The sequence below is a fragment of the Lissotriton helveticus genome, chromosome 7, assembly GCF_964261635.1.
Source record: "Lissotriton helveticus chromosome 7, aLisHel1.1, whole genome shotgun sequence".
NCBI lineage: Eukaryota > Metazoa > Chordata > Amphibia > Caudata > Salamandridae > Lissotriton > Lissotriton helveticus.
This window is the reverse complement of record NC_136068.1, coordinates 1,101,223,317-1,101,236,583: the sequence shown is the minus strand read 5'-3', so window position 1 is coordinate 1,101,236,583 and position 13,267 is coordinate 1,101,223,317. Positions and strand designations below refer to the sequence as shown.

The 13,267-nt window shown below is 43.9% G+C and overlaps 1 protein-coding gene across 2 annotated transcripts in view; it reads left to right on the top strand.

The window, feature by feature from the left end:
* Positions 1-13,267, top strand: part of KIF19 (kinesin family member 19) — a 425,797-nt gene that overhangs the window by 335,947 nt on the left and 76,583 nt on the right. For both annotated transcript variants that reach the window (XM_078654238.1, XM_078654237.1), the window contains exons 8-9: positions 11,590-11,736; positions 13,052-13,174. In XM_078654238.1, the coding sequence (XP_078510364.1) occupies positions 11,590-11,736; positions 13,052-13,174 (270 nt within the window). The remainder of the gene's footprint in view (positions 1-11,589; positions 11,737-13,051; positions 13,175-13,267) is intronic.

Below are 13,267 nucleotides of genomic sequence, written 5' to 3'. Positions count from 1 at the left end.
ATGGCGGGGACAAATGCTACTACCTCCTTCCTTACACAGTGATTACCCTCCACATCTTACTCCTCTGAGGCGTCTTCTGTGTCCTGTGTGTCAGGTGTGGGTGGTGGTGTATGGCTGCATCACTGTGTGCCAATGACACAATAGGGGGTGAAGATGTGTGTGTCGAGGTTCCTGCAGCAGTCATCTGGTACAAGCCTCAGTGGCAGCAATGGCAAGATGAGGATCTGCAAGGCATGGAAGATCCCAGCTAAATCTCGCTGGTGTTCAGTCGTGGCAGCCATACTTCCAGGCTGCATCAGCTTCATGGTCTCCATTGTCCTCCGCATCTGTGCCAAAATCTGTGCTATCATCGCTGGAGCCTGTTTGACTAGATAGTTCTTTTATCCGAGTAACGGCCCCAGCGATGTCAGCCAAGGATTGTTGGTGTGCATGGTGCGGACAGTGGGTGTCTGTTAGGGTCTGTAAGTGGTCCCTGATGGGACTCAGACACCCACGTATGGCATCAAGTTTGGCTGCTATGAGGTCAAATACCACCGCAGCTGAGCAGCCATCTTCTCCTCGCACCCTAAGACACGGCATTGGAATTCCATGTGTTGGTCGTGGGAATCCTGGTAGCCAGCCGTGGTGGTGTGAGCTTCCAGCTGTATGGTCTGTGCAGGGTGTGGGATCACCGCGATGCAGCTGGGCTGTGCTGCTCCTGGGGGTGGGGTGCAGAGGCTGTCAATTAGCCGTTGGAGGGTGTCTGAGCAAATCTGCAGGGTGTCCTCTTCATCATCACTGAAAAAATGTGTGCTCTGGTCTGCAGGAGGTGTTGATTGTCCCTCTGCAATGTAAAGGGGAGATGCAGGTTAACAGTGTGTTCCATGTATGTTGACACATTGTAGATGTTTAGATTCAGACTGCATGACAATATACATTGTGAGTGTTTTGGTGAAGCTGGCTATTTGATTGGAGACAGTGGACATTTCGACTACATGACAGATGTGTGGTTGTACTCGTACATTATCATCTCACAATGTCATGCAATGCCAGATGTGATTGGCCGGTTTCTACGCACAAGCGGTACCAGTTGTGTCCTCTGTCCTGTGGTGTAAGGGTTGCACTTTGTACCACATTGTCGTCAATGTTGATGAACTGTGATTGCTATGTGTGTGTACTGCATTACTGGTGAGTCGCTCTTGCAGCTCTGATTTGGCGGCCCCTTAACCCTTCGAGTCGGTGTGCCTTTGACTCGTGTGCTTTTCGGGTGCTGGGATGTTTGAGACTTGGGTCATTTGTGCTCTTGGACAAATTTTGCACTCTTGTGCATTGTGTGTCTGCAGATGTGTTTTTGACGCCATCTTTTGTAGATGCACATGGATGTGTCAGACTATGACCTGCTCCTTTACGGATGTGGTCCACACTCAGCCACCTCAATGTGTGCTCGTGCACCATGTCATGTATTGTGACTGCAGCCATGCTATCTGTCATGCAGTGTCACTTGCATTGTCAGTGTGGTTCACAGAGCCGCTGCTTTTCTGGATTCAGCACATGTGCATGGGTAGGTTGTGGCATTGGTGATATGGAGGGGGGCCCATTTGTGCACATTGTGGAAGGGGGCCTTCTTGGTGTTTCTATGTGTGCTGCTGTGTGCCAAGAGTATCAGGGACATGTTGAACACTCATTGTTGGTGTGCAGTGTGCTGCACATGATTGTGCATGTGTGCCATTGTGCCCATCTCCCTCCGTCCCCCCCAGTCCCTGGTCGTTACTCACCCTGTTGCTGTTGGGTCAGGTCATATCGAGCTTCTTGCCCTTCCCCGAACACGGGGTTCATGCCTGGTCCTCCATGGGGCTTGTGGAGTTGTAGTTGTCCTCTGCACTCGGTCCGGTGCATCCATGGTGCTACGCAGTTTGAGTTGGTTTTGGTGTTTATTTTACTGCTTTATAGTGCATTTTCCAGCATGATGTGTAGGAATTGCAGGCCTGTGGCTGGTTTTCGCAGATTTTTGTATCGTGATTGTCGTCATCGCTACTATTTTCGTGTTTGTGTTTCACGTTTTTGCGGTGTTGCGTTGATATTAACGTATTCATTGGACACGTTATCGTGAGACTATCGCATGGTACCGCCATGTTGGGAATACCACGTTGTCACAGTTATTTTTCCGTGATAAACTGTGATGTGAAGCGTTGCGTTAAGCTAATTTTGCAGTAGTTATCACACGTTCTTGAGAATATGCCCCTTGGTATGATACAAACCTGTGGAACAAAGCACCAGGACTCGGTAAAGAGATCAAACCAGAGAAAGTGTGTCTGCAACAAGCAAACACGATTCATTGTTTGCGGGTGTGTAGTTTGACTGGATTGGTAATGAAGTTTCATGGATCCTACCAATATAGTGTATAAACTCCTCAGAGTGCCGTATGAAAACAGTCCAATCCTCGAGAAGGGGTTTAGTCCATTGATGGCACAGGACGCGAATCCCTAATTGGGCTTTTCAAATTCCCCTGGAAGGAGCCACCCTTACATAATCTTTACTTGGGCTTAATGGACATAGTGGTTAGTTGCAACAATGTATCAATTATTTTGTGTTGTTTCTATTTTACATCTAGATGCATTTAAATGTGTACCGGAATTATCAGAGATCAGTCTGCTTGTAGCTGATCCGAATTTGCTAAAATAAGTGAAATAAGACATTGGGCGATAAAGAATTTTGGCCCAAGATCACAGGTTCTTCTTGTTGGGAAGACACTGCCGTACTTTTCAACTGATTCCCGCCATCGGTTTGTGAGAGGATGACTGCTTGGCTTCAGCACATGTTCAGCTCGATGCCACCCCCATAATAAAGTTCCTTTTGACAGAACGCTTCAGGTAATTGTGACAAGATTGGGACCTGAGCAGCCCTGGAGTGCAGACATCCAATTCCAGTGCAGTGGCAGTCTCCCCTGCTAATCCATAAGGTCAGTATCCAAGGATGAGCCTTCTTCCAGTGATAGGTGTATGAAGACAGGGGAGATGTGCAGTCCAAAACTGGCACAAGTAAGGTCATCTATGCATGGGCTCTTGAGGGTCCTTTACAAGGAGCCACCTTAACATGTATAGTACATAATCTTTGTGTTCACAAGGCCTTTGTGGCTCGATTGCAAGAAGATGTGAATCCGTTCTTGTCTGCAATTAACGAAAAAACTGTGGAAATATTAGCCGTTAGTCTTCGAAATGTAAATGGCACAGAGGCACCTGAAGATAAAGGGACTCGCCTAGGGTCACCCAATTTTTTCGGGGAACATCCTTTACGACGCAGATGTTACCCTGCAGTACCTTTACAACGCGTATTTTAGAACGCAAGTCGTAACTACGACTTGCGCTGGAGGGCGCTAAAGGACAAGGAATAGTAGATTTACTATTCCAACACCTTCCCTACTGTATGTAGGCTGGTGTTGGAATAGTAAATTAAACTATTACTAAGTCCGCACCCCTACAGCGCAAGTCGTGGTAACGACTTGCGTTGTAAAATACGCGTTGTAACGGTACGCGTGGTAATACCACGTGTCATAACAACGTACATCCAATTTTTTCAAGTAGGGAAACCCTTACATGAAGAGAATGACGTCCTTTCCAACAGAGATCCAGAACCGTTTTGTCAGGGAATGCCAGAGACTATGCACCATGGGGTAACTTTAGACTGAAGGCTTTTCGGCGGCGCCATTACAGGACCAGCCCGCACCCTTGCCTCGTCTTCTCATACTCCAAGGTGAGGTTATAACGCCTTCTGCTCGGGTGCATGTCTGAAACCCAATCCTTTTACCAGGGCAAAGGCACTTTCTCTGGCTCGTCTTCCATCTGCCATCTAATTGTCCAATGACGTTCGACTATCATTGATCTCCGCCTAGTGCTAGTCTTGTGTACTGCAGCCCTTACATATGTTAGCTAGCTCCATCTGGAGAATAACGCTCGTAGAGCGCCACCTGGTGCTGAGCCAGTAAAAGTTACAATAATAGAAGAAAGTATTCGAGTCTGACTGGGGTTGCCGCCTCGCCTGGTTTCACTTTACCTACTTGCCATCTCTTGTTAAGTCCAAGTTTTCCCTTCTGACACTTAAACCAAAAACAGCAAACCCATAAAGAAATCAGTTAAAAAGTACATAGAGCTGCCTAAATCGTGTCTGATTTATTATTAAGCTAAGAGAGAAATACGTGTCATGCTACAAGAGAATCCTGGTAATATTACAGCCATTATTTTTCAGATATTGGCTGTTCCAAAACAGCAAAACGTAAACAAATGGATGACATTTGTTCTTAGAAATGTGTAAACCCTCTGCAGAGATGGCAACAACCCAGGCTGTCCGGCTCCTCGAGATGAGGTCTGGCGGTATGGCCCCTAATGCAGCCCTGCACTCTGTGAGCATCAGCTGGGCAGAAGCGCCTGTGAATGCTCAGAATCTTGTTACATGCTAAAGGCCAAGAGACGCTTCAGCATCAAGCGTGTCCTGCATAACACCCTCTTCGAAACATATTTGAGTTTGGGCATGGTAAATAGAGTTTAACATTCGATTCTGACTTGGGCCAGTTGAGTGCTTTTGGGTGGCTTTGATGTGGTCCTGTTTCTCCAAAAATAAGAGCGAACTATGCTGCTTAAATTGGTATGTTTTGTAGCCTTTTATTTAGCTTTGTGTGTGCCTTTTAGACCGCATTGCAATATTCCAGATGGGCCATGTGAGTGATCAGGTGAGCTGCAATAGGTAGGGTATTCAGTAATAATGAAATGTGTAAGCAGCTCCATTTCGACCACGGCATGCAGTTGTGTGATGAAAGGAGGACCTGCCTTGTTGTATTCCCAGGTTTGTCCCATTTAGTGCTGATGTCAGAGCTATTCCCAGGGATGTAGACTGTGTGGATAGGATTATTTTCCTTCCTCGATTCTCCTAATGATACATTATCGCGTTTGGTTCCACTGGAGCATAAGCAACCTCCTCGTTTTGAGTGAAACGTGGTTCGTGTCTTTATTTTTCATTAATTGAGTGTTATTCATGTACATTCAAAATCAGCGGTGTTGCTGTTCACTTACCCAAGCCAATGGGCATATAAGCTGTGGCAACAAACATGGACCTGGGGGATTCCCATGACACCCGAATGCTGGACTGATCACATGGCTAAGTGTAAAAACCCCATGCAGGCTGGATAAAGTGGGCAGAGTAGTTGTGAGCTCACGCAGCCATGAAAGCAGCCTTGAGGGAAGGGCATAGGCTTACCTATCAGTGCACCAGGTGTAGTGGTAGAGAAGCCTCAGGATCTGAAGGGCCCACTGCACGCCTCTAGTAGCTCTCTTTTACTACTGAAATAGGGGGAAAGTGACATTCTTTTTGCTTGTGTTAGGGTACACGAAGGATGACTAAGTCATTGGGAAGGGCACACAATTTGGTAAGAGGCACTGGGAGATTCCCATCAGGGTGACACGGAATGAAAACAGATTGAAAATGTTGTTGCCTGGTTAATTTTCTTAACCAAACGTACGGTGTGTGGGCAGGGTCAGGTATTGATTTTTACCTTTGGGTAGTAACAAGTGCAGTCCACACAATTCCCTTTTTTTGTTTCACAAAAAGAGCTGCTTGTAATCTGGACAGTTGCCACATCCCATGGTCCCAAGGGCATAGTTCCTTGGTAGGATGTGTTCATAAAATTGCTTTTAGTTTCTTCAGGCGAAGTCCCTGTCTTACAGACTTCACGTTCACACTTTAGCAATCCCCCACTTGCCTCACGGAATCCTCATATCCCTTTCTCTTCATTTCAATAACAGTCAGTCTGGTCGTCTGGATTGGGAAAGAGGTGCACTCACTTGTCTTGCCTGGCACTCAGCTGCTCTCCACTATATGACGTCCTGTGAGAAAGATGCATCTGCTTCCAGAATCCCTAATCCCAAGGGGACCACCCTAATGAGCCATATTTTGCCACCCAAACCCCCCATGTGTGGGATGCCATCCCCTGCTTAATTAGGGTATGTCTCTGTCAGCGAGTGGGCTGATATCTGCCTACAGTAACCGAGAGCTAGAAACTGGAAAGCAGATATCTTTCGGGCCCTCAGCAGTGTTACCTAGTGTCATGATTCTTCGACTAACCAAGCGAGATCCTCTACCTTACCGATCAGAGCCATCCTTTCCTCTGAGTAGGTCGTCCCATGAAATCTGGCCTCCCTAGGCACGACACCCATGAATGGCTCTGTTTTTAATCCATGAGCAGCAGGCCTCCATACCATGGAGCCCCTGGTCTACCCTGTTATTGGCACACACAAGATTTGCTGCTGTGGAGGTATAAAACTCCTGCACAGATAGCAGCTCCTAAATATCTTGGATGCCAAATTAGTTATACTTTAGACCTTTTAGTGAAACCTGTTGCTTTTTGGTAAATAACGGATGATTCTTTAACCCAATTTTAAAAACGCCTTTGGCAGAGAATCCTTTTCCCCCAAACCTTCCTGGAAAGTTCCAGAAAGGCCCACTTTAATATTCTTTAGCAATTTGCAATAAGGGGCTAGTGGTAAAATATTTTTGAGGGATTCTGTTAGCTGCAGAGCTATTCTTAGCACCTAGTCCAGAGTGTTCCTCCTGGTGGATTTGGCAGAAACACTTCTAATAGTCTGCAGAGATTCTGTAAGGATAGGTTGGTCCAGTCCAAGCCTTACCGATAATTTCGGACCATTCTTTTGGTCTCACATGCTGCTAATAGGTTCAAGAGGATAAGCACTGAAATATGGACTTCATGAAGTTAGTAGTGCTTTCTAAGGCATTTCTGTTATTGCAGTGCGAGCTCTCTGTCTCAAGTTTCTCCTCCAAATCTTCTAGAAAAATGCAAACATGAGAATTTTATGATACTTTTGCAGCAAATGATTTACTTTTGATGAAAGGCAAGGCAAGATTTTCCTCATAGAGTCACTGAATCCTAAAAAAAAAAAACATAATTATGATATTTTACCCAACAAAACCAACATTTGAAACTGGTCGTAGGTGATTAGTGCTCAATACAAATTCACATTACCTAGCATAACAACATTTTATGCCATTGAAGTTATGAATCTTTTCTGGATAATTCTGTTTGTTTAAAATATAGTTTTGTAGAAAGTCTTCTTATGAACTCAGTTGTTTCGATGGAGATTTTGACTGGTGGATATTTTGCACATCTACTCTCGTATCTTTACAGGGCTTAAATTAAACTGTAAACCACCTCAGAGCATCTTTGTCCTCCCACTGTAAACTAGAATAACTAACTGGAAGTGAATTAAATGCTCTCCACTCTGATCTCCTGTGAGAGCAGACGACAAGTCTCAATTCTGGCATGGCCAATTTAGCACTTTATTTTTTCTGTGATTGATAAATTGAGTATCTGTTATTATTTGCAGTACTCAAAGATTTGGTGCCCTCTACTCAATGTGAAATGCACGTACTCTGGGCTTGCGTTTAGCTGGTTCGTATGTCAAGCCTAAACAAAGTCCTCCTCTACGAGGTACACTTAAACAACATTCACAGTATCTCAACAAGTTCCTGTCACAAGACCACTGAAATGTATAGGACAATCACAGCCCTGCTGTGCCTGAAGAAATGATTTATCAGTGCCTGTAGCTAGAGCCCATGCACTGTGCAGTCGAAAGGGGGAAACGCCTAGCGGAAAAATGACGGGGTGCGCTTTGGGGTTCATCTGATGCCAGGACCAGAGTTTGCTGGGGTGCACTGACATTGGTGTTTCAGAACCCATTGAGCCCAGCAGTCAGAAGCAATCTGACTCTCTTGTCCAGGCTTTGGTGTTATGGGCTATGTAGTTTACTTGTACAGTCTGGACAAAGTAGACTACATACTATCATCTCAGCATCTGACATGGTAGAACGTGTGGGTCTCATCAGCAGATTATTAGTTGAGATAGTAGCTGTGATACATTTCTCATTGGCAGTGTTGGACATGGTCGTCTCTTTGGATCTCAATTCAAGGCAGGGTCATTTGCAGTTTCAGCGGGGTGGCTTATATTGTCCTCTTCTGTCTGCAACACAGCAAACAAACGCCCATAGTTAACCAAAGAAAGAGGGGCTGATAGAAAAGGGATGGATGGTTGAAAAGAGGGGTGAGTGAAAGGATGCATAGGTGGGTGAAAAGATGGGTGAAAGGGTCGATGGGAGACAGGATGCATGGATGAAAGTATGCATGGGTAAATGAGAAAGATGAATGGGTGAAATGATGAATGGGTGAGTGAAAGAGTGGGTGTAAGAGTCGATGAGTGAGCGGATGGGTGAAAGGGTGAATGGGTGAAAGGAAGGATGGATGAAATAATGAAATGATGGGTCAAATTAATGATGGGTGCAAGAGTGGATTGGTGAAAAGATGGGTAAAAGTGTGGATGGATGAATATGAAATGGTGTAAGATAGAATGATGGATGAAAGAATGAAAGGATAACAAAATGTAAAGGTGAAATGGCCGATATCCGCTGGTGGATACAAGGGTGAGAGGATGTGAGAGAGGTGAGAGGATGCAGATGTTTAGGTTGAAGAAACAAGGAAGCTCTCCTGGGTAGAGTTGGACTAATCTGCTTCGCTTTCTTGGTGCCATCAAAGCTTTGGTTCAAAGTGGGACCTCCCTTGTTTCAATATTTTGTCACAGTATATCACTCACAGTTCCTCAGGAGACTTTCGAATTTTAAACAGTATTATGCTCTCATTGCCAGAGTTTTATATGGTACACAGAACATGTAGTATTCATTGTCCACTTTGGGAACTTTTTCATGAGTCCTAGGACAGAAGTTACTGGGTTCAGATTGTGAGAATCAGTACTTTTGTGTCCATGTAAGTTCTTTCAGTGGTAAGCAGCACTGGTGGTCATCATTGATCAGTGGGGGGGGAGGGGGAGCAGTATTGCTCTTGGTGTTGTGCGCTCCGTACATGCCCATTGCATGAATCACTGCGCGGCGATGTGACGTTTTTCACCCTGGGCCAGCAAATGCGGTCGCATTTCACAACAATGGCATTCATTGACTCGGGTAAGCAGCGGAACATTAGTGCTAGTTCCAGTGGTGTTGGATGTTCGTGGTCATGGGGATCTTGCTAGGTGGATCTTTCCTAAGCTAGATTCACAAAAAGCCGCCACTCAAACAAGCTAAGTACCTATTTCGGGTCATAATGGTGCAGGCTGCTTGCTGGTGCAGTCTCCCTCTGTCGATGTCAATCCTCTCTCTGCACTTGTAAATTTCTTCACAGTACAGCTGCAAACTTTGGTCTAAATTTCTTTAGCACTCTGATGCTTCATGGAGCTAGATGGTTACAAAATATCTCAAACCCTGTTGAGTTTAATGGCACCCTCTGATTTCTTTGGCAATGTTATGGCCCATGCTGTGGGCATTGTCAAGGCACTAAGACCTGCAACTCAGTACAGTCACACAGGTCTTTCTTCGAGCAGCAGTTTAGCTTCCATTGGGAATCACAAACAGTATCTGAGACACTGTTGTACATTGCATTTAGCGAGTTGGAAATTGCGAGTCGCAATTTGGTGCAATTTGCGACTCACTAAATGCAAGCGGCATACAACTGGCCACCTAAGTATTGCAGTAAATACTTTATGTATAGACTTTCCTTTTTTCAGTTTCTATATTTGGTAAAGTCTGGTGGTGGGTTTCCCTTGTTTTGAATACCTTGAAAAAAACGTGGTTGTCAGTGGTTACACATTTTCGCACCATTAAAAACAACAGCAACTGTGTTTTTCCCTTGTTTATGGAACATGTTGCTTTTATTATTACTTGCTTTGTGCATGGTATGTAGAGAGGGTGCTTACAGTGTATATGAGGTCCAAATACATTTATACAAATCAAACTTATTGTAGTATACCATACAAAACTTCTTCAGTGAGTATTTGTGCATGTTCGCGTGCTCGTTCCTATGTAAACTTTTATCTGCGAAAAGGTCCTCCCGCAATGGCACTTGAGACGTGCAATGGCAAAACAGCCAGTACACAATTTGCTAACTCTAGCTACTGACATAGCTTTCCATGCCAATACTGGTGCACCTGACGATTGTGATTCTCTGGGACAGGTTCTGCAACATATGCGTTGAACTGGGTGTATATGCCCTTAGAGTTCTTGTAGCGGTCAAATATGAAGCAGTGCTTTTCAATGTCCGGAGAAAATTCCCCTTTATGGATGGGATCTAGAACTTGTGCTGAATAGCACAGTGCACTTTATTATCTTCAGATGCAATGGTTGGTGAAGGAACATGTCTATGCATCATTGCATGCTATTTCTCATGCATTGTAAAATACAATAACCTGAATTGCTCCTCAACATTTCTTTGCTTACCAAATGGCAAGCATTCTAACATGGAACATGTGGAAATGCTGAAGTCACTAAAAGTGTCACTCAGCCTACTCTCAAGGAGATGTTTCACATCTACACCAATTATGTTGAACTCTTGGTAGACAAAAGTATTTTCAAATCTAGCTTTTTGATTATGTCCACTACAGCAGTCATGTTTCCCTATAAAAACCTAAGAATGCAATAAAGGGCCCTTTTTTCACATAACTATCAATATGCGACCAACGATCCTCACATTTCTAACTCTGAAGATTGTACAGATGATTTCATCATACCATCTAGCAGGTGGCAAGGATCTCTTACAGATAAGCACTTCAGCTCAGGTATCGATTTTGACAGGTCATCACACAACGTTTTAATATATGTAGATGAATTACTGCAATATCACTCTAATCTTTTTTTGACCTGTTTAGAACTTTTTGCAGCAGCAGTCCAAGTGACACTGCATTTCAAGTTTTTCAAAAGTCTGGTGTCATATTTTCACCACTATTCCAGATGCTGGGTAACCACACTCTTTTCACACATACCTGCATTGAATGCATTGAATGCTTAAAGCCTGGGTTGTTTGGCAATTCACCTACTATCAATACTGACTCACTAGAAAAGGGGGGTGATGTATCAAAGGGTTTTCTGTCTGTGGGTATATGTGATCGTACATATTGGGAAAGATTCTTATGAAACCAGCCATTTTACCTATCAGTGAAAGAATTAAACATAGCCCAAATATCAAATATGATTTTGAAATTTCCTGATTCTCTACAGTTCACATCTTTTTTAAATTAGACCTAAAGCATGCTTCTAAACCCTGCATCTTTAGACCAAAGACCCCAAAACTGAAAAAAACAAAAGAAAGAAGAAACAATATTTTAGAGACATCTATAAACAACAAAACTGAAGCAGAATGATGCTAGCCCAGCCTTTCTTGCTGCTACCTTGTATAACAAAGTTACAATGTATTGGCCTCTTCAGGAAGAAATAATAATGACTATTTCACTCTCATTTTCCTTTCTTTTAAGGGCATTTAGTTTGGTTTTGTGCAGGTGTTTTTTCAGTGTCTATATGTTTACACTGGTGAGGGTTATTTCCCTTTTGGTGGGATTTAATTAATTATTTAGGTTTAAACCTAAGACAGGAAAGCATATTTATGTACTACAAAATTCAGTTTGTGAATCAGGCCCATTTGTTTTCCTGTAAATTACTAGTTAGACTCAAGTATGCACATAATACTTCAAATTTGTCCTTGTGTCCATTTCTTTTTCCTCTCCTCTCTGAACAGACCCAGAACCGAGGTCAGCGGATGAAGGAAGGGGCCCATATAAACAGGTCACTGCTGGCTCTTGGCAACTGCATCAATGCACTAAGCGACCGTGGTGGGAACAAGTATGTCAATTACCGGGACAGCAAGCTCACCCGACTCCTCAAGGTATTGTAAGATATGAGTGGACCAGGTCCTTGTTTATATTGGCGTGCCTACTGCACGGTTCTGTTGAAAGGTCTCTGCAGAGATTTGTGTATTATGTTACATTTATAAAGCGTACGTCTACTCTGGGGTGTCTTGGCGCTAGCACAACTTGAACATAACTGGGGGAGCTGTAGCTACCTTTATTAAAAAGCCACGTTTTTAGGAGCTTTCTGAAGGCAAGCAGAGAGAGGGCAGCCTTAATGTAAGAGGACAGGAGATTCTGGTGCTTGGTAGCTCATGTAACACAGCTGCTACCTCCCCATTTCACTCTTTTAAATCTGTAGGGCATAACGTTCTTTGCTCCTCTAGAACACAGATTTCTGCAGGGTTCCTACAATGTGAGTGATTCTTTTAAGTACTCGGGCCAGTGACAAGCAAGGCCTTGTAGGTTAGCACAGGGCCTTGAATTTAATGCGGTTTCTGACAGTCAGCCAATGGAACCCATGTGATTGCTTTTGTGACTGGTTGAAATTTCGGAAGACCCAGGAGCGATCTTGCTGACACATTTTGCAGAGTCAGCAGTTTATTAAGGTATTGTTCTTGTAAATTCAAGTCCAAACCATTACAGTAATCCATTTTCGTTAACACCAGGTGTTGGGTTGAATGAATGGGAAGATTTTCTTGATTATCATCAGGGTATTGAAGGAGGAACAGATTAGGGAATTCATTTGTTTGCTAAAATTCACCTTGTTGTTGATTATTACCCCGAGTTACAGGTTCAAATTTCAGCTATGTAGATTCAGCCGTTTACCTTTCAAGTTTGATCAAATGAGAACCACTGAATTGGGAATCTCAACACCTTTTACACATCAACCATCCAAACTTCATGTCAGTTATATCATTATGGCTTATCATAGCAAAATGTATATCATGTATGCTAAGCAGGGGGTAAGAGCCCTGCTGTTTGTATAATAAAGGTAGGAAATGTAATATGCTAGTGCATATTTTACCAAGAAGACCTGACAAACTGGTCCTTCTACATATGCACCATGAACAGCAGCTCATTCCAAAGAAGCACTGCTTTTGTGTTTTTTGAGTGCAGTCATGTTCTGAGCAGTGACCAGCTATATTTTTTTGTTCAAGATGATATCCACCATTGAGGCTGTGCTTGTTTTTCATGGAAGGTTTTGGGTGACTGGTTCGTTGGGTTGAACCTAGCAGTGCTCCACTAATTACATGGTGGTCCCTGGGAAGTGATTCCTTTTGTGGGGAATTTTTTCATGTGGGTGTGCCTTTCAGGAACTGAAGGTTTGTGCTTCACTCTCTTCCATTCCAGGATTCTCTAGGGGGTAACAGTCGGACGGTTATGATTGCTCATATTAGCCCGGCTAGCAGCGCCTTTGAGGAGTCTCGCAACACACTCAGCTATGCAGATCGTGCCAAAAATATTAAAACCCGGGTAAGACAAGACACTCTGCATATCACACTTTCCAATATCTGCAATCCATACTGCATCAGTATCTGGGCTTCATGATTTGCCTACCAAGGGCTC